General features: G+C 40.8%; 1 protein-coding gene across 1 annotated transcript; it reads left to right on the plus strand.

Annotated features, from left to right (window-relative positions):
• Positions 1 to 408: 408 nt before the first annotated feature.
• LOC140224403 (uncharacterized) lies at positions 409 to 18,309 on the plus strand (the record flags this gene model as incomplete). Its single annotated transcript, XM_072299103.1, is given in 7 exon segments — positions 409 to 520; positions 5,192 to 5,348; positions 7,000 to 7,125; positions 8,041 to 8,196; positions 11,439 to 11,556; positions 13,596 to 13,853; positions 14,826 to 18,309. Coding segments are annotated over 7 exon segments (2,744 nt in total), but the record flags the coding sequence as incomplete, so codon positions are not given.
• Between the last annotated feature and the right edge of the window lie 3,791 nt (positions 18,310 to 22,100).

The following is a 22,100-nucleotide window of genomic DNA, read 5'->3' on the forward strand; positions in this document are numbered from 1 at the left end:
GTTTTAGCACCTAGAATGTCAAAAAAGTGTCTGATGATCCTAGGACGCTACCTTGATTGCCCACGCAGTTGAATTTGCACTCATAGGATGTAAAGTAAACTGCAAGGGCAGTAAAAGCAGCATCTTGGGATCACCAGACACATTTTTGGCATCCTATGTGCTAAAACAACATATTATTTTTTTCAGTGTACTCTCCTATATTCACTGTCAACTTTTTATGAAATAGCTTCAATCGAAGCAAAATAAATTTTAGCCTGGTTGAAAATTTCTTAGCCTGCACACGTACTAATAGGTATGTTAGTTAAGCATCTACACGCCTGAATTAACTATTTCTCCACTCTTTCTGTGTCTGTCTGATAAATTTAAGTCACTACTAAGTACTAAAGTCTTGGTTTCTTAAATGTGCAGGTGCTCCCATCTCCGGGAAAGGAGGAATTAACGCACCTCTCATTGTGGTGTCCAACCGACTGCCATTCGTCCTACACAGAAACAAAGATGGAACCCTTGAGAGGAAACAAAGGTAAGTTGTATTAAATTATAGCTCACTAGTTTTCAATATTTTCTTAACACTCCTTAAAGAATATTTCATCAGTCATCCTCGATGCTTTTTGAGCTCTGAATTTTGAACATTTAAAAAATATTGGTGCTTCAAAAAGTCAAATTGTAACGATAAAACAAGTGTGTTCACTGGTTTTTCAATATTTCAAATTATGAATGGGCAAATTGCAAAATATTGCAGTGGGATTTAGGACAGCACTACGCGACAGTTGCGAAAGCGCCTTCAAGTAGGGGTGATGCAATATGGGATGCAGTTGATCACATCCCATAATGACGCATTATGCTTGCTGTTGGTTTAAATGCAATTGTGGATGCCTCGATTTGAACAAAAACGTGAGACCTATGAATTACGAAAATGCATATCTAAAGCAGAGATTCTGCACTGACGTATCCATAAGCTAAGCCATCACAGCACTGTTGTGCTGTGAAGAAAATGTTTAAGAAAATTAAGAAATACGTGCGACACATAAAAAACAGTTTATGTGCCATCCTCAAATTATAAAATGTGCCCGGGTAGATGTTATATAGCTGATTGTGAAAATGATCTCCTTAACTTTCCATCATTTCGAAAATTTCCCCTAAAGACGGATTTTTCTAAGAAACCTCTGATTGAGGAAAACCGAGGTAATTTTTGGCACCGTAACAAGTATACGTAAAAATAACTCGTGACTCGGGAACAACAAGATGTATACTGAATCGTCTTTGAAGTGAGATTTGCCTACTTTTAAGCTCTCTGCGCGTATTAACAGGAATACAAACACAGCCCTTCGCAAAAAAAAGAAGGAAAAACAGATTTATGTCTCGGTTCCAACACGGTAGTGGATCAGGCCTCTTCAAGACTGAATTCATCAATCTGTATACGTAATCTACCATCAAAATCAACAAACACTGTAATTTTAACCAATATTAGTATTTTTTCCCCCTGATAATACGCTAATCTACAAGATAATCAGTGTAAATGCATTCTTCATATTTTAAGGATTGTGTCAGGAAACACGCAGAAGGAATTTATTAAAAAAATAATGGAGTTTTCTTGTACGAGAGAAAAAAAACGTAAAATTTGTGATGAGACTACGGCGTTCTTATTTTATTCAGCATCATTCACACCAGTTGCTTCGAGCACTGTACCGGAAAAGCCAGGTATAGAGAAAACCATGGGATACACTACGGCGGCGAATGACGCCATACGTAACTCCTTTAGAAGAACGATGCCTCGATTAATATCGAAATTAATAACTTCGCGTCTGGATCAAGTATAACTTTTTTGGGTAATCTGTGGGAGTCACGCATCAATTACGGCTGTGACTAGTGCATACGACTTGTTGTATTTCCAAACTAGCATCGGAGAATAACCCGGCCTTATCTTCGCGGTTCGACGGCGTAAGTGACATGCCTACGCATCGGTGATAATCCACCCCCTCCCCTCTTGTTATCTTTAAATGAAACTAAGAAAATTGAAGAAATAGATTGGTTTGGAGTCTGATGTAATATATTGCACATACGTATAATGCGGGTTAGCACCGGGGATATCTTGTGGTATCTGACGAAGCACGTGTAATTACTGATAATGCATGTAATCTCTTAACTGATAGTAAAGAAGAGCTTTCGCCTAATTACTGTGGATCTTCAACTTCTGGTTTGGCGTATCGCCACCACTTTGATGTATTGTAGATTGCAGCTACTTCAGTACTTTTTTGGGGTGAGCTGAAATGTCAGTATACAATTCAATCACCGAGAAATATGCGTACAAAAAATTAACCTTTGAAGCCTCATAAGTTCAAAAACTTTCTCTTCGATCGATGATGAATCTATATTAATGCTCGACTAAAAACAAAGCTTTTGACCATATTTTAAGGTTGGACAGATGTTCTCTAATTTTATATCCCGTTTCATAGTGATTGATCTGGATGCTACCATTTCAATCTATCCAAATAATCTTCCTCATATTTGAAATTTAAAATCCGTCAATCGCACACAGAACGACTTGCTCCAAAGCCTATGGCGTGACGAAGTTTTTTTGGGCCCCCCACAAAAATTTTTCTAGCCTGCTCTCCCCCTCCCGCCATTCTGATCCAATTCCAAAATGAAATTTTCACTCCCTCCCTTACCACCCGTTCACTACTGTCCCCAAAGCTCCTCCCCTCGTAAGGACCAAATTTCAAAAATTTTCGAGAAAATCGCTCTTCTCAACAGCTTATTTCAGTGGCTAAGGGCCAAAGAACCGTAACTACATTTTTATCGATTCAAGAAATCTGTGCGCAAGTGTCATTGTCTGCGGCGTATTTTGCAAATTAAAAACTTTGTAGCTTAGGCCTGACGTAAGGTATCATAATTAAACTTTGTGTAAAGTGTTGATATACAGCAAATTATCGCGGAAAATCGAGGAAAAAAATATTTTTTCTATAACACGGTTTCTATACACCACAAAGCTCACGCTCGAATTGCATACTTTGTGCACATATTGATGCAGCTTAGTATAGTACACAGGTGTACCTTGAAACCCGATTTTTGAAATTTTCACTCAGATAACTGTCGTTACCTTTTTCCTGTGCAAAACAGGGGCAGAAATGTGGCTGTCAACTGTGCAGAAGTAACATAGATTCCATCAAAGAACTAGTGTCTGGCGAAAAATTTGCTCAGTCCGTAGATTGGGCAATTTTGCCGACGGTGCGGAAATACACAAGACATTCCTCTTAAACACGGCAGTACTGGTTCGTCACCCTCGCGACTTATTTTAGTCTATTAAATTATTTTGACATTGCGTAGAATAAGGGAATCCCATCGAATCAGTGATAAGCAAACTATCGCCGTGCACGATTTGTGGGTGGCACGTTTTCATCACTTTCATTTTAAAGAGCACCCCACACCTGAGTTCAATGTTTCCACACCTGCTATCAGCGTCTTCGAGTCATACTCCGTCTCATTCTTATCACAATGTTCTCCTCCTCAATATTAATAATTATTTTTTTTTTCGCGACTTAATCTTAACACTTAGGAAATTTCCCACGGGGCGTCAAGTCTCAGAGGAGAGTGCAAGATATGAGACAGCCCTTTGAACCTGGACGTCATAAGGACGTTGGAGTTCTGTCAGGCCGTGAAGTTTTTTTTATCTTCTCAACAGATAGTATAATGCATGCTCTGCTGCATGTAGTCTTATCCTTGTTAATTTCTTATTTTTTTTCTTTTCATTTGCTGAAATATTTTGGAGGGAGCGTCTGGCTCTCACACAGAAAAGAAAATTAGCACAAAAATGAAGCAATCTACTTTCGTTATGTTTTCGTGATAATTTCAACGCTTCATATCGTTAATTTGTTCGAGGTCAAAATACAGAGTTAATTTATCGTCGGAAACAGCCGCTCTATACCTTCGAAATCATCTTCAAAGGTTACGAACCAAATAAATACGTTGGGGATGTAAACGATTTCTCTCCAAGCTTTTGCATTCACATTTAAATGTAATGACAGAATAATAGAGAAATTGTATAGAGAAGCGTGTTTTTTAGTTCCATGCAATTAAATGAGAAACAGGTTTTTACAAGTTCTTACTTTGCTTCAAAATCGCTGAAATTAAAGTTTTTCGAATTTCAATCATTCTAACAATTTTAAAAGTAGGGCCGTTAATCGTTGAAGCATTCACGAAAAACTATCTCTTTATTCAGTAACGTTTCCTGAATGATAATTTAGAAGGGATAGACTTGACAGGGGAGATAAATGAGGGTTTCGCGCAATATCATGTCGCCCACAATTTTTGAGGTAGAACAGGAAACATCTGCCATCTGCAATAAGTATGCATCCAATGATTTGTAATTTTGGTTTCCTTATGAGTCTGGCCTGCCGTAAATTAGGTTAAGCTTCATCGATAAATTTGAAAGCTAGCTCTGCTGTTATATTGAAATCTGTATGCTTGCTGATAAATTAATGATCTAAAAATTTCTGCTCCTCAAATTTCATGGGAGAAGCAGTGGTTTTCTTTCCGTACGTTCAGAAAATACCACAGGTTTTGATTAGACTTGTATCACAGGCGGTTAGCAATCGCCGGCAATTTGCAAGCTCCGCGCTTGTCAATTCGTCATAAATTGCAATTGCAATAACATCGATGTGGTAAAGGTTTCTTTAGGGAAGAGATGCAAGGCACGACCTCAGCTTGGAACGCCTTCAAATCCAGCAATACTCTCCGCTTTGCCGAGGAGTTAGTTTAGTTGCTTAACCTAACCAAACCCAACACATATTATTGATTCATTTCACAAACTCGCGAGTGCGCTAGCTGGTACCACACAATCAAGAAGAAGGAAATAACGTATGTTTGAATTCAAAGCATAAAAATCACTATTTCCTATCTCGTTTTTTCACTTGCAACTTGTTTAATTTGTTGATTCAACACGAACAGATTGCAATTTGACGGCGATTGCTGATTGCCTGCGACATATGTACGTATAACTCTCCGCATAAGTATTTAAAAATATATTTTCTCAAAATTACACTTTGACTTCATGCCACTCTTTTTGGGAACACGAGTGCTCAGATTTCACGTCAAGGTCTAGGTTCACTTTTCTTTATTTGATTAAATCGACGGAATTTAAAGGAAAAGTGTGGATATTGAAAATATGCTAAATGATGATTTGTTTTGATTGCAGTGCCGGCGGTCTGGTTACAGCGGTGGCTCCAGTGGTCATCGACTACAAGGGTGTCTGGATTGGTTGGTCCGGCCTCTACGACATGAAACCGGACGAAAAGATACCAGAGTCTCACCCAGATGATCGTGCCCCAACTGCGGGTCTTCTTTCTAGTCAGGTAGCCTAATCTATCTCTGATTATATCTCATCTATCTAATCTACATATCGTCACCATCGGGCCAAAGCATCACAAGCCCCTTTATTTTTTATAATAAAGATAAATTGTTCAACGAAGCTGTCCAAAAGTTTCACTGAATAGTCTTCGTGCTGCTGATAAAATGGACTGGAATTTTCAAACAGATTCAACCGACAATGTCTCTGTAAAAAATAAAATGGCGGCAGAAATTTTGAAACGTCGCATGGCGCTTGTGATACTTCGGCCGGAGAGTGACGATATAATGAGTCAGTTGCACCCGAGAGATACAGCGGTGTGAAGAAACTTTAAAGAGGCTTAGCCCAAAAATTAGGATGGACATATCCGAAAAGTCTGAAATCCACACCTTCGCGCGCAATCTGCGTTGTTCGGAACACGCCGTTCCAAACTACCCGCGCCCAGACGCGGGAAATTGGGGGCAGTTTTTTAGTCACTGGAAACGAGCAAACGGTAACTACTTGCGGTCTCGGTGGTTGTCGGTAAATGCCGAAAGCTCTCGATTCGTTGTTTTTGTTCATTTGTTTTGTTTAAAAGCCAAACGTGATCTTTAATGGATGTCCATGCCTTGAGTTGTCATTTGTGCATTTCATCGATTTGCAGGTCACGTTGATAAATATTATGTTTAGAGTGGTCAGTTTTCGTCAACTGCAAGTTACCACGAGCTGCCGTTGCTTCTCTTCCTCCACATGAGATGACTGAAAACTGCCCCTAGACGCGGCAAATTTGAAAGGTCGTGTTCCAAATCACGCAAATTGCGCACAAAAGAGTAGCTTTCGATTTCGGACTTTTTTACGTGCCACCTTACCCAAGAGAAGTCGTTTTACGCGACTGTATCTTCCAGATTGTATCTGTAACAGGCGCATTCTACTTGAAAATAAGCCCAAGCTCCTTCGTTCTTCGTTACTACCAACATAAAGAGTAAATTAATACATGGCATCGCACAGATGCGACTATATCTGCTTGATATTTGTGTGTGTTGCATTTTTGAAACATAAGAGCGAATTCCTGGTTAAGGTCGCAGCACCATTTTCCTTCCAGAATTAATGTGATACGGATTTAAGGTCATAGCCAAGTAATCAGTGTCAAAAAATACTGAGCGAAAGGCTAATTTCAGTGGTTAGTGCTTGTTCTGAGATCATCCTCATGGACATATGAGCTGAAACTTATTATGAATAACGTCATCGGTATATTTCCACTGGTCCCCGTTTTTTGTAACTGACCCAAGTGTTATATAGAGCTGGACTTAATGTCAGATATACTTTACAGCAGATTGTTTGTTTTTATTGATTATTTATATTTGATTATTATATAACTTATATTTTGATTTTATTATTTGTTTTCTTCTTTGCAAATCACTTGGCTTTCGCACAACATTTTATTAATTTAAAGGCCTGGGGCACCTTTTCGCTATGAGCTATATGAGTTTTTTTAAAATCAATTTCTCCGCCATTTTTATGTAACTATACTACACATCAAAGCTGAATGCTTGGCCATTCTCATTTATGGCCCTTAAAACTAATACATTTTAAGAGAGATGGATTCCAGGCTATGAAATTACGATGTATCGTCAAAATATTAGAGAAAGAAGGTTATCTTATAATACCTTGATTTACAGATTATTCCAGTGAATGTAGACGAAAACGAGTTCGAAGCTTATTACAATGGATGTTGTAACGGAACGTTTTGGCCTCTGTTTCACTCTATGCCCGACAGAGCCGTGTTTCAAGCAGATACTTGGAAGGTGAGAAATTTTAATTTTTTACCTTGCCTCAAATAGATTTTGTAAAAAATGTCACATTTTTAAACGCTCATTTAGATTGGTAACTGTATAGTTGGATGTCTTGGGCAAGATGATAATTGGTTTCACATAAGTCATTAAGTCATTAATATTCTATAAAGAAGCGAAAATTTCCTTTCATGCGCCAGGATGACAATTAAAGATGAAACATCTATTTTAAACTCCTCAGAGGACCATTTATGGCCAAATACCTAGTTGAAGGGAGGGAGGGGGGCTGAAACCTCAGAGAACTGATGGCCCTCCTCCCACAGACAGCTGTGACCTTATACATATAGCTGTTAAATACCAATTAGATCCTCTTGAGAAGTAAATGGGTCCTTTCCCCCTTCTTATACACCATAGAGAGAAAATGAAGTGTTTGCATCTTGATTGTTTACCCTGTAACATAGGCCGGTATAGGTACCTTAGCAAAATCCGGAATCTGAAGTATGAAAAATGGACCATACGTCCGCTTTTTTTGCTTACATCATATTATTTCTAACACTTTATATAGGATGAATTTTTTCCATGAAATACACCATTTCCAAGAAATTCGATGATGAAAATCGTCCGTACCGACCTACGTCATCAAAAAAATCCAAGATGCCCGAAATGCAAAAAAAAATTCTTTTTTTTTCTCCATGCTTATACACATTCAAATGTTTTAGCTACACGTATGGATATGACGAGCAGTGCAGTTTAATGTCCTTAAAAGTAAATTAAAATCTCTTTCGGGGATTCATAAGAAAAATTGGATTGAGACCTTTGAAAACTTCTCTCAGAATGCAAATGCGCTAATTCATTTCCACCAAATAACTGTTTCTCATGAATTCAAAAATTCAAAATGAAATTTTTCTTTATTCCTTTGTCAACTTGTAGGCATACTGCAGAGTGAACGACTTATTCGCGAAAGCAACCCTGGACGCTTTGAGGCGAATCTTGAAGGAGCTTGACGAGGAGGGAAAAACTGAGACTCTGCCCGTAGTTTGGATCCATGACTACCAACTTTTCACCGCGGCCACAACCATCCGTCAGGTTTGTCTTTCATTTATTTCCTTGCGTGTGGGTTTCACACGAGATGCTTTCAGAATTTCTACCAATACACCCAGATCTGTAGATAACACCATGAAAAATGCACAAAAATAGCTAATGCAATAGACTTTTCGGGGTGATTCAGATCTTGTAATAATTTAGAGGTTGACGGATTTGCAAATATTTTTTTAAAACAGATTGGTGAAGTCAAGAATCTCTTGACAAAAGAAAAAGCTCTAATAATTACAGTTTACTGATCAAAAACTCATATATTTTTTGTCTTAAATTACAGGCCTTGATAGGTAGTAAATGAAACAAGAAAAATAAATTAGTAAAAACAAAGGGAAAATAAGCTTATGAGGCGAGTACTAGCGCCCAAAAATTTAAAAGAAAAAAAAAAATTACCAATAAGGGAGACAAGAGAGTAAAACTAAATAACTCAAGGTCTACCTGGGCCAGATTGCGCACTTGACTTACTGCCTCGGCGTAGTTTATAATGAGGGGTCATCTCGATGCGCTGATTTTTCTCGCCAAGTTTCAAGTGCAGCGTATCGAAGAAGGAAAACATTGTAAAATTTGAGTGATTCATAAATTAATTAAAGTGAGTTGATTCATTCTTTAGAGCCAATTTGACTTTCGAACCGACTGATTATGAACTACATAGATATTCAAGGATTTTCACTGATGAGAAATTTTTAGAATCCTCTTTGCTTTACAATGTTTTGCCAATCGCAGGCAATCTGTCAAATCAGGTATTCAGCTAAATGTATAGACGAAATAATAGTCAATTTCAAGACTTACCAAATTTTGAAAATGTGCCTGATTTTCACTGATTTATTGTGATTTGATTCAGAGAATCCTGCCAGTTGCCGATTCTCAAAGAGTAGCAATATTAAAAATTTTAGCCTCACCTTTTCTATCAATTTTTTGAATTTTATAGTACAAGAATTAGCACATTTGTGATAAATATCCTTCGGTAAACCGGGAAGTGACTCACAATTTTTACAGGGGATTTTTTACGCATTAATGTAAAGTTAACGTCAGAAATAGCGTGTAAATAACTCCGAATTTTAAGTCGGCAGAAAATCTGCCCCGCCGGTATATAAGTCTAACTTTGACGATCAGTTCATTAAAAGTGGAAACTCACCTTCTTTACTGTTCAATTGGGAGCGTTCCAAACGCAATGCGAAGTTATTTTATATAGTAACGAGCAACTTCGAGATAAATTTTAATTTATAAATCCATATACCCAAGTATAAAATGACCCGACACTTTACAAGGAGAATTTATCTACGCACTTAGGCAGTCTGAACATAAAAAATTAATTGCAAAATCGCAGAAATTTAATTTGGGAGAACATGGATCGGATTCGACACATCAAGCAGGTGAGATTGTATCAATTCCGATTGGTTCAACATGTAAACATAGCCTTAAAAGTCAGGAATCTGACGGAACGGATTTCTTGTGATGGATTTTTTATTCTTATGAGTATAAAATGGCAATGAAAAGTGAGATTGTTAGGATTTTTCTCGTTTTCAGCCTTACCTACTTAAGTCCTAAAATTTTCGTTCGAGGTTATGTTCTATTGTTTTGAACCAAACGATACATATAATATAATAATAATAATAATATATATCTTTATTTGTTTTTGGCTTGCACATGGCTTCTACAAATGCGTCGAACCACTATCGAATACGATCCATACGACTTGCTGTCAAATAGTGCTAACCTTGACTAGCAGTCTTTTAAAACTGAAAACGCACATCTTTTTCAAAGACAAACTGAAAGCGTTGCAAATACGAAAGCGAGGGTCTCTAACGAGATGCAAAATATTTACATCCAGCTTTCACTTTGTAAACACGGGCCGGAAACGGTGGATAAACACGTTTCGGATAAGTCGAACGAGCGACATGGCTCCCGGTATCCATTGACCTATCAACCGATTCGCTGATAACATATTTGTCAATGTTTGTGAAGGCGATAAGCTCGTGAAAAAAGTCGAGTTTTTTCGTCGATCCTAAGGCGAGGGTCAAACTCCGGGCGAGACCCTCTCGCGAGCAGTGGCGTGGCGTGCTTTGCGATATATCGATTGATTTGCCATTTAAACCTATGGGAAAGGATCGATAAACAGGGTGTTCGCAGTGAACGCCTCAGTTATCGATTCTTTACCATAGCTTCAAATGGAGAAATATCGATAATCGATCATTCACGTCTCGCCACTGCTCGCGGGGACGAATTCGACGATGCCGCCATTGCCAAGATGACCGCCATCGACCGCGTTTTAGGTCGTCGTGCGTGCATTAAGTTCGGCACCTTGCAGCGCTGATTTTCTCGACTGCCAAGTGGCACGTATACTCAAATCAAAAGTCGGCTGGGTGATTGAACCAAGCATGAATCGGACGCACCTCATGCGAAACTATTCTGTTTGCGTATCGCGAGCAAATAGGCATAGAACGGTCCATAAATCGTCGTGTCTTAGACAAAAGAGCGAATCTTCATTCCAAGGTCCCAAAAGCTACCTACGGTATTAGCTTTTCACCCACAAAAATAACAGATTCGGTTTTAAATTCCGCTGATTCTTGACGGTACTCCCTGATATTCTCGATCAAATGCTCAATAGTAACCGAGTAAATCTAACATTTTCAGCGGAAATGTGGCAACATTGGAGAATAGTCCTGATTTTTTGTCTACCGAACAAAAAGATGACGTTAGGTTTTTGGGGAGGAGGGGTCTGGTCCAGGACTGCTTGACAAATTGTCTTGAAGTAGAGTAGGAGGGAGAGAGAGGACTTTCGTGGGAGAAGAAGGGATGAAAAAAATCGCAAGGAAAGTTTGATTTCATTAATGAATTCACCAATTTTCCAGGTTTTGTAAAGGTTACTTCATTCTCAGTATTTTACACGGAATGCTGATTTAAAAAACCCGTTTGTCTTAAATGTCGATAGTTTAAACTCTACGCTTCAAATTTTCTATTAATTGTTTAAATTCACTATGTTTTACAAAATAATGAGTAGTTTTGAGATCAATTGTTCAAGTTCAAACTTGGTTTTCTTTTAAACAACAAAAGTGTCACTATTACTGCATTAAGCTCTCCAAATCCGTTAAGTTAAATATTTTTGAAAATCTAATAAGATCCTGTAGATTTAAAATTTAACCAATTTCTTCTCTATACCTAATAAATTACCGTGTCGACACTTTTATGTTTGCAAAAATATGTGGGACTTAAGTAAGTTTTGTTGATTCTAGGTTTGTGATGAAGAGAATTTGCGGTGCAAACTCGGCTTTTTCTTGCACATTCCTTTCCCATCCTGGGATATCATGAGGCTCTTCCCTTGGGACGACCAAATTCTGCAGGGAATATTGGGTAAGTGTTTTGAGTTGCGATTGACCTAGTACAAATTATACCCTTTCCAGGGTAACATTAATTCAAATGCTTGCTTTTTCAGTAGGTACACGATGAATTCACAAGATAACATAGTTTCCCTGGTAAAAATTGGCAGTAGAATCTGTGTTCCAAAATACTATAGACGTAAAGCCGGCTGTAAGATTTCCAATTGCTTCTGTAGCCGGCTGTACAATTTCTTTTAGCCTTTTATGGCCGATGGCGACTAAGCAACAGCCAGACGATAAAGTTTATGCTAAACGTTACTAAATACGGATACTAGGCCTTAGTTAGTTTTTGGACCACCGCTCTATTTTTGTGCCGTAGTATCTTGATTTATTTTGCGAGGAACGTTCCGTACTTTTGAAGGATGCCTGACATTCTTAATATGTTGGAGCGCCTTCAATTTCTTATGATACTGTGCAATACCTCTGGTGTGAAATAGTTTCTTCAGACGCCGTGGCACGCTGCGGCGCAGCGGGCGGGCAGAAAGCGCGAAAGGCGCATTGGCACCTACAAACCTAACAGGGATACTTCACGCATTGCGCAATGCGTGAAGTATCCCTGTTAGGTTTGTAGGCGCCAGTGCGTCGCTGCTCCGCTTTGTGTTAGGCTCTAATAGTTTAATCTCGTGGAGTCAGCGTTTTTCAACTCATGACTTTGAAATGTTTGCACACTCTGTATGGATTATTCTCATTTTAATTGATGAAAAAAAAACGTCTTAAAGGAAAATATAACGTGTGTTATTAAGGTAGTTCCATATCAAACTTAATTATTTCCAAAGCACACGAATTTCTACACAATTTCGTATAGCCTTTTATAGCCAATGGCGATTAAGTGTAAAGTCCGGCGATAGGAACTATATCCCGACTGTATAATTTTTTATAGCTTCGTATAGCCCGGCTATATGATTTGCTCCGCTTTCTACAGCCAGCTATATGATTTTCAATAGCCTTCTTTAGTCGGCTATAAGAACTCCTATGGTATTTTGAAACGCAGCTCCTATCGCCAATTCTTACCAGGGTTATAAATGATTCAACAAGAGGAAATCGCTCCCGTTTTTATTTTTCATTCAATATTGAGCGTATTATCATAGCTCCGAGCACAAAGCAATAAAAAACTTTTAACAAGATTGAAAATGTAGAACATAGGAAATAATTCCCTCACAGGTGACCCTGAATATCTTCCCGATGCTCCTAAAGTCTAATATCTTAATTTTAAAATCGAATTTTCCTTTAAACATCTTAAATTTCAATACCTAAAGAGACAAAACTAAATAAACCTAGTAAGGACTAGCCCCAGGAAGCCGAGACACAGGTTGGCAAAACTTCATGAAAAATAAAATGTCGAAATTCCACGTGAAATATTTCATGATATTTCAGAAATTTATGGAAAATATTGAAAAATATCCCTTCCCTTTCATGTTTTGCAAAATGTAAAAAATGTGACTCTCTTCTATTTGTGTGTGTGTTTGAGTGCGGGTTGCATACTTTAGCCCCTGAAAAATATTTTCACAGCCTTGTAAAATTTCATGAAATATTTCTCTGCTATTTCCAAGGTTTCATTTCTTTCCTACGTTTCATGCCACCCTGCCCAGACATTGCCCCTCCAAAACTTCCCTTATGATGTTTGAGAGACATCCATAGAGTACATAGGGTCGTAATGTAAGTAAGAGAGCTGGCGCAACCTCTAGGCATTTTTCGGGGCCCGAATTCCGAGACTCCTGTGTGACGCCGGGTCACTTTTTCGATACACAATCGATTATTTCCGATACACGGGTACCCGGCCATGTAAACAAAGGAGATAGGAATTACAACGGATTCCACACCACCATTTCGGATCGAACATGTAATGAAAAAGTGACCGAAGCTCGGCGCACACCGGGCTCGGAACTCGTCGAGCAGAACATGGCGCCAGCTCTCCCATTTACATTACTATGGGAACTCTATGGGAACATCTCTCGGGAATTGTTAGTCGGAGAGGTTGGTATCGCTAGACTAAAAAGCCGCATCTGTTTTCAGCGAACGACTTCGTTGGTTTCCACATTGAGGACTACTGCCTTAACTTCATCGACTGCTGCTGCCGGCGGCTGGGCTGCCGCGTGGACCGGAGCGGGATGCTCGTGGAGTTGGCCGGGCGGACGATCCACGTCAAAGCGCTGCCCATCGGGATCCCGTACGAGCGCTTCGTCCAGCTCGCCGAAGCCGCCCCCGTCTCCATCAAGGACACAGAATCCGTCAAGGTCATCCTCGGGGTCGACCGTCTGGACTACACCAAAGGTAATGCGCTAATCCCACCCTGCACACGGAGAAAAAAACTTCGTGCATGGGACCCGAAGTTGAGGTCATATGGATCTCTGAAGTTTTCTGATCGCGCATCCGAAAACATTAGGTCCAGCAGCCGATATTCGGGTCAGACATCGAGGCACTTCGGTAGGTACCGGAATACCGGAGTACTCCAGATGTGTGACCCGAACCCTTCGGTATACATCGAAGTACTTCAGATGTCTGATCCAAACTTCGACAGCTGGACCTCAAGTTTTTAGATCCGAAAACTTCAGAGATCCATATGACCTCAACTTCGGGTCCCACGCACGAAGTTTCTTTCTCTGTGCAGTTCCGATAGAAACTAGTTTTAATTAAATTTAGTCATTCGTACCTATGTATCAAAATTTTTTGCGATGGTAAAGTGCTAGGAATGAGAACTGGAATTCCAGGGTTCGTCACCGGAAAATTTCCGGTAGTTGTGAGTGATTATACCTTGTGAATGTGCATGTGCTCATGTGTCTGTGTTTGTTTGCCGAAGTTTACTGGGAAAACAAGATTTTATCCGTGAATTCCTGAAAACTTCCCCGGGAACGGGAGGATCTCTGTTACATCTCTTGTCGCACTTGTCTTAGAAATAAGCTTTGATAATTGAATTTTCTGCTTAAAATGAAGAAAAAGATCGACCGATTACCTTAAGGTTATCACTGAAAGTGGCTTCAAAAAGTTCTCCTTTATTACTGCCTCAATTGCGACCTTTTATATTTTAGCCACTTCTGATTTTTCCGTTTTCGGTTATTTTCTTGAAAAAGGGTCTCTTCTACTCTCGGCATGTGAAAAAAGGAAATAACACTCTCTTCAAAATGAGAGGGGGGAGAGGAAGAGGGGAAAGAGGGCAGAAATTAAATCATATTACAAGATACATTGCGTAGCATGTGAAAGAGTAGTTAGTGAAAGATTCTCATAATTGTGTGTGTGTCATTGCAGGTCTAGTGCACCGAATCTTGGCGTTCGAGCGTCTTTTGGAGAAGTACCCTCAATACATCGAGAAGGTGACACTGCTCCAGGTCTCGGTGCCATCGCGGACGATCGTGCGGGAGTACCGTCAGCTGAAGGACGAGATGGACCAGATGATCGGGCGGATCAACGGGCGCTTCTCCAAGCCGAACTGGTCGCCGATCCGTTACATCTACGGCACCATCAGCCAGGAGCAGCTGGCCGCCCTCTACCGGGACGCCGCCGTCGCCCTCGTCACCCCGCTCCGCGACGGCATGAACCTCGTCGCCAAGGAGTACGTCGCCTGCCAGATCCGCGACCCCGGCGTCCTCATCCTCTCCCCCTTCGCCGGCGCCGGCGGCATGATGCACGAGGCCCTCGTCGTCAACCCCTACGAGATCAACGACTGCGCCGAGGTCATCCACCGCGCCCTCCACATGCCCCTCGAGGAACGTGAGCTCCGCATGATCCAACTCCGCCATCGTGAGGAGATCTGGGACGTGAACCACTGGATGAACTCCTTCCTCGCTTCCATGGGCGCCCTCGACGACGAAGATAAAGATCCCTTGACCACGAAAACCCTCCAACTCACCCTCGACGATTTCGACATGTACCTCCACGGCCACATCGACCGAATCTGCAAGCTCAGCCTCATCCTCGACTACGACGGTACCCTCACCCACCTGACCTCCCATCCTGACTTGGCCGTCATGTCCGACGAAACGAAGCGCGTCCTCGAGCGGCTCACCAACATGCCCGACGTGAACATCTCCGTCATCTCCGGGCGAAGCCTCGAGAACGTCAAGAAGATGGTCGGCATCGAGAACGTGACCTACGCCGGTTCCCACGGTCTGGAGATCCTCCACCCGGACGGCACCAAGTTCATCCACCCGGTGCCGCACGAGTACGCGGAGAAACTGCGCGAGCTCATGCGTTCCCTCCAGGACGAGGTCTGTCGCGAGGGGGCCTGGATCGAGAACAAGGGCCTCCTCCTCACATTCCACTACCGAGAGACCCCGCTCAACATGCGCGACGACATCGTCAACAAGGCGACGGAGCTGTTCAAGGCGGCCGGCTTCGAGCCGCACATCGGGCAGTTGGCCATCGAGGCCAAGCCCCCGGTCAAGTGGGACCAAGGCCGGGCCTCCATCCATATCCTCCGCACCATGTACGGTGTCGACTGGTCAGAGCGGGTCCGGGTTATCTACGCTGGTAACGAAGACGCCATGCTCGCTCTCCAGGGTATCGCCATCACCTTCCGAGTGGATTCCTCGCCCACGGTCAAGACGGCGGCCGATTACCGTCTCGCTGGACCCGATGCTGTTCTGACCATGCTGCGCTGGGTCGAGAAGCAGATGAACAAACGAGAGCCCCGCATTGCCAAGTCCCCGCGGTTGGCCCGCTCTTCCGTCGGGCAGAAGAAACAGCAGCAACAGTCCCTGGAGTGCATCCACTCGCAGATGTCCTTTGAGGAGGAGTCGGAGAACAAGCAGAAGAAGACGATGGCGCGGAACAGCAGCGGTCAGAGGCCCACCCGCCGGCCGCCCTGGTCAATGGCGGCACCGCGAAGAAATGAAGCGCCTTTCGGCTGCCCGGCAGCTATCTCAAGTTCCTCCCAAGTCTCGACGGAAAGAGAGCATGAGGACCCGCGAATCTTGCCTACTCACACGCCATCCTTCACAGCAGTTATTCAGAGAAACCCCTTCATTTGTTGCCTAATGCAACAAGCTCTACCGGCTGCATGCGTGTATTGCACACATGATAGATTGAAGGGTTGTTTTGAGAGAATTGTGAGGGTAACTCTTTAAATAAGCAAAATTTGCAGGTCTTAAGCTCGTTAATGGAAATTTGTGGTATCAGGAAGCGTAGGTCAAATTGTACACAGACTGTAAATAATGTTGGGAGAGGACCGAGGATTCGACAGTATTTTTGGCTATCTCTCTTTGGAAACAAACTATTTGTCTCTTTTTGCTTTATTTATTTTCTTTTATATAGGTGAGCGTAAAACGCTTGCGAAACTCCAGACAGAACCCTCTCATAATTTTTACAATGATCTTCCTACATTTCGTATTTGTTTTGTTTTGTACATTTTGTGCCGTTTCATCTTTTCTGCCTCTTGCTCTCCAAAATGAAAGAATGTTAAGTATGATTTGAAGTCGTAATCCATTCTTTTTTGTTAAGTAAATTCACTGCTGCTTTTTGAATTTCCTATGGCCATCAGTATACTCCTAGAGCTTTTGTAACATTGTGGTGGAAAGAATGGGCCCTTGTTTTCATTTCGCACTGTATCTTAGTATACAGGAAGAGAATCTCCATGGGATCTCGCTTTTGAGATTATCAGAAAAGAACACGAAAAATGATCGTAATTTAAACTAAGCATCTCAGGACTGATGCACCAAAAACTACAGAGTAATCTATAGCATGAAGAGGCCTGGTTTGAAAGACAGAATATTTTTTGCTCTCCTTAAATAATCCAAAAACTTTTTTTGTATGTTTCTTTTGTTGTTTTTTTTATTTATATAATGTATTATAATGACCTATCATTACGGACTATGTAAGTAATTTATTAACTCTTTAGTCAAATAAGTTGATTAGTCAATATGATTATGATCTGATCGCTGTTAGGTGGTCCTGATTTATTTGCTGCCTATGGTTTTGTATCAATTTCTACTTTTTTCTACCACGTTCTATACTTTATTTGCAGATGCAGATAATGTGCCCAGTGATTATATTTATGAGGATTTTTTGCTTTTTAAATTTTCTTGATTATGCCACAAATACGTCCGATGTTGATAAAATTGAGAGTTAGGAGCTTCAAGTTTTCTTCATTTGAGGGAACACACGAAGAAGATTCAAAACTCCAAGTTTTGTCAACTTTTGATGGTACAGAATTTTTCAAGGCCATCTAGCATAAAACTGTGACCAAAAAATCATAAATAAGTCAGTCGTACATGTTTTGCGCATGAATGCAACATTATTCAATGGTTTTTGAATAACATTAATGAACCAAAAACAATACTATCCCGCTCGTTATCAAAAGTTACATCGAAAAAAATTGAGTTAAATTAAGCATTCCATGATAATATATAAACTTAAGAACGTTTTTATTTTATTGAAATGAAAAGATAATATTTACATGGACTAGAATGACTTTATTTAAATTGATAACTGCTATTATGGCACCCTAATACTGAGCACTTGATTTCACTTAATTTTGTTTTTCAGTGTTTGACTTTGGAATATTTCAATTGACACTAAACACCTTGACTCAAATTTAACGTGCTAAGCTTCTTTAATAAAGTGATAACAAATAATTGCGCTTTTGCTAATTATGGAGGTGACTTATTTTAATTATCACCTTTCTTGAAAATAGAATGTTGTTGGATGCCTAAGTAATCTTATGTGTCAAATAACTATAATTTGTACCTACTTTTGTAATGTGAATAACGTATTAAAGTGAAAGAAGTCAGGAAAACATCGTTTCATATTTATTTCAATCTATCCACCCTTCCCCAATGATTTTTTTTTATTCTCCTTATTTTCGAAAGCGGTATCTCTTTCTTTTCTAGGGTTGAGCAATTTTGTTGACCCAAGGAAAAATGGAAGGGATAAACTACTCAACGGCAATACTTTAAAACTGTCGTGATTTTTCCTCTCTGTGTGTGACGAAAATTCTGCAAAAAACTTCAAGGAATGATGTCGATTTGTTCTCCTTTAAAAACATAACATAGAGACAGATATTTTCGGACACCGCAAACGAGATATGTGATTGCGGACTTACGCCGCCGTCGGATTTCAGCATTTGCAGTTTTACAGAACCCGCGAGAGTGCCTGCCTGTAGATCAAGTATGCAATTATTACAACTCTCGAGTTGTTTGTAGTATACTTTCACAATTGAAGGCGTTTTTTGTGGCAAATATCGAAGGATGAAAAACGTCCGCAGAATGAGAAGCCTGCTGAGCGAAGTCTCAAGTTTTATAAGTCTTCTTTTGAAATGATTTTGAAATTTCTTCATAAAATAAGTAAATAATACAGGGTTATTCAAAAGTTACGCACCACTAGCCATAACTTTAGTTCTAATTATGATATCGTTTTGCGGTTTGTGGCTTCCTCCCTCATATCGAGGGGGAAAATTTTTGAGGTACTTTTCAGTTCTTCACCCCCCCAGGGGGAGGGGGGGCGGGGGGCAACTCAAAAATTTCAAATGGCAACCCCCATCATGTGATACATCGTTGGAAAGAGCATGAGAAAAGAAATTTTTGGCGCAAACCGGAAGTCAATCTGACCCCCCTGTCAAAAGTTAGGGGGGTCCAAAGGTTATTTAGGGGGTCCGTACCTTCATTTTTTAGAGTAGCTTCGGCGGCTCTTGGACATACCGTTTCTCTTTTCAAAGAGTCCTCGAATACTCCAAGTCTGATACCGAAGTCTTCATATTGCCCCGGGCCACCACAGCCCCCCGTAGGAGGGGATGGGCCTGTTACAATGAAACATTGCATTAAAATGCGAAAAGTCACAGAAGAGTTTCAAACTTAGCATCAAATCCGAGTGGAACTTCTTGCCAATGTTAGCGCAAACGCAGCCTGCGACTTTAAAGTGAGTTTTCAAAACTCTTAGCCCCCTGCCCCCCTCATTTTTGGTTGCAGAGCGGGTAAAAACCGGGAAATTCACTACGAATAATGCCCGAAACTAATGTCCAACTTGAGGAGGACCCTTGAAACGTTGCGATCAGTCGGAGCATTGAAGTACAAGGACTGCCACCCCCTTAAAGAACGGAAACATCCAAAACACCCCCGCTGCCCCCTCATATTCGTTGCGGAGCGGGTAAAAACCGGGAAAATCGCCAGAAATGATGCCCGAAACCACTGTAGAACTTTACGAGAACCCTTGAAACGTTGCGCTCAGTCGGAGAACTGCAACACAGGAACTGCCGCCCACTTTAAGGACGGAAATATCCATAAAAACCCCCGCTGCCCCCCTCTTTTTTCGTTGCAGAGCTGGTAAGAACCGGGGCATCATTTCTGGCGATTTTCCCGATTTTTACCCGCTCCGCAACGAAATATGAGGGGGGCAGCGGGGGTGTTTTGGATGTTTCCGTTCTTTAAGGGGGGTGGCAGTCCTTGTACTTCAATGCTCCGACTGATCGCAACGTTTCAAGGGTCCTCCTCAAGTTGGACATTAGTTTCGGGCATTATTCGTAGTGAATTTCCCGGTTTTTACCCGCTCTGCAACCAAAAATGAGGGGGGCAGGGGGCTAAGAGTTTTGAAAACTCACTTTAAAGTCGCAGGCTGCGTTTGCGCTAACATTGGCAAGAAGTTCCACTCGGATTTGATGCTAAGTTTGAAACTCTTCTGTGACTTTTCGCATTTTAATGCAATGTTTCATTGTAACAGGCCCATCCCCTCCTACGGGGGGGCTGTGGTGGCCGGGGGCAATATGAAGACTTCGGTATCAGACTTGGAGTATTCGAGGACTCTTTGAAAGAGAGAAACGGTATGTCCAAGAGCCGCCGAAGCTACTCTAAAAAATGAAGGTACGGACCCCCTAAATAACCTTTGGACCCCCCTAACTTTTGACAGGGGGGTCAGATTGACTTCCGGTTTGCGCCAAAAATTTTCTTTTCTCATGCTCTTTCCAACGATGTATCACATGATGGGGGTTGCCATTTGAAATTTTTGAGTTGCCCCCCGCCCCCCTCCCCCTGGGGGGGTGAAGAACTGAAAAGTACCTCAAAAAGTTTCCCCCTCGATATGAGGGAGGACGCCACAAACCGCAAATCGATATCATAATTAGAACTAAAGTTATGGCCAGTGGTGCGTAACTTTTGAATAACCCTGTATAATGTCAAAGGCCAAAACAGGGAGTAAAAACATTGTCACTAAAGCAGTTCAGCTGCCGTTAGTTGAGAAAACACAGAAAATGAGGATTATTACTTAAAAAGATACTTATTTTTTTATTTCATTTGCGAGGAGATTCAATATAATTCATTGCAACGTCCACGTCCTCTTCAGGATAAATAGACGAACAAAGAGAAGTTATAGGAGGTAGCAAATAAGGAGTTTATGACTGAGTAAACTTATCATGTTGGTCGTCAGAAAATTTTAATTTGGAGATATTATTATTCTTTCCATTATTATTTTCACCCTTTCTTATTCTTATTTTCCCTTTACCCTTTTTAAAAATATAAAACGACTTTTCCATCTCAAACTGTTCCGCTGATAATCGCATCCATAACTCATTCTTTATCGTTGATGTCGTGAAATCCCTAATTTTTACGTTGGATGCCTGTTGCGTAGGATTGTAAACGTTCTGCATAGCAAAGCTACGACAGCTCAGATAGAGGACAATACCTAGGCATGATCTGAATCAAAATGAGTAGACATGAAGAGCCTAAACAAAGAGGGCGATAAAATTTTTTGAAACATAATGAAAAATATACGTCCTTTTGAAATTGCAAGAAAAAAGCTGTAGACTTATGAGATTCTTGTTACGAAAACATGTAAAAAAAAAATGTTTTTTGGTAAAATTTTAATCAAAATGCCGTTTACACTCCCCCCTACTTCCTTCAAAAGAAGTCTCAAGCCCTAAACATGCAGGAACACCGCAAAGTCAATTATTTCCACTCAAATTCTCAAATAAATTGCGAATTGTAGACCTTTTTTCATGGACCCCTGACCGGGGAGTACGAGCTTCAGAAACTCTCGGTCTTATTCGCGACATTCACCATTCAACGAAAAGTGTTTATTGAGAGAAGAAAAGAGAAGAAAGAACGGTTTCAAACATTGTTTCAGCTAAGAAGCAGGCGAGCGTACTCCATTATTGAGTTCATGCTCCCCTCCCCTCCCCATCTTTCTTCTCTCGGCAGTGTCTAAAAATGAGGAAGAAAGCGACGATACGAAAAACACAGTAACACGTTTTTAACCGGTTCGGCTCTTTAGCTCTACACGACATACTTCTGAAAGCCTCGGCAGCGTAGCCATATTTCAAAAATTCTGAGCGATTCTCAAACACGAAAGAAATACAAGTTTTTGGGTCAAATTTTAGGGCCGGCAGTATTTTTCTGTAAAATTACCACAAAACAATTGCTCTGAGCTAAGCAAAAAGGAACCAAACTGATATGTATGTCAAAGTATTTTTTTGGAGAGAAAAATCATTTCAAGCTGGGCCATCTCTGTAATAAGCCAAAGGAGACGCTTCCTCTCCGCCGAACTTATTTAAAAAAATTGTTGTTGATTTTAATAAAGTTAAGTCTACATTTTTAAAAATAA

This window comes from Bemisia tabaci, chromosome 4 (genome assembly GCF_918797505.1).
Source record: "Bemisia tabaci chromosome 4, PGI_BMITA_v3".
NCBI lineage: Eukaryota > Metazoa > Arthropoda > Insecta > Hemiptera > Aleyrodidae > Bemisia > Bemisia tabaci.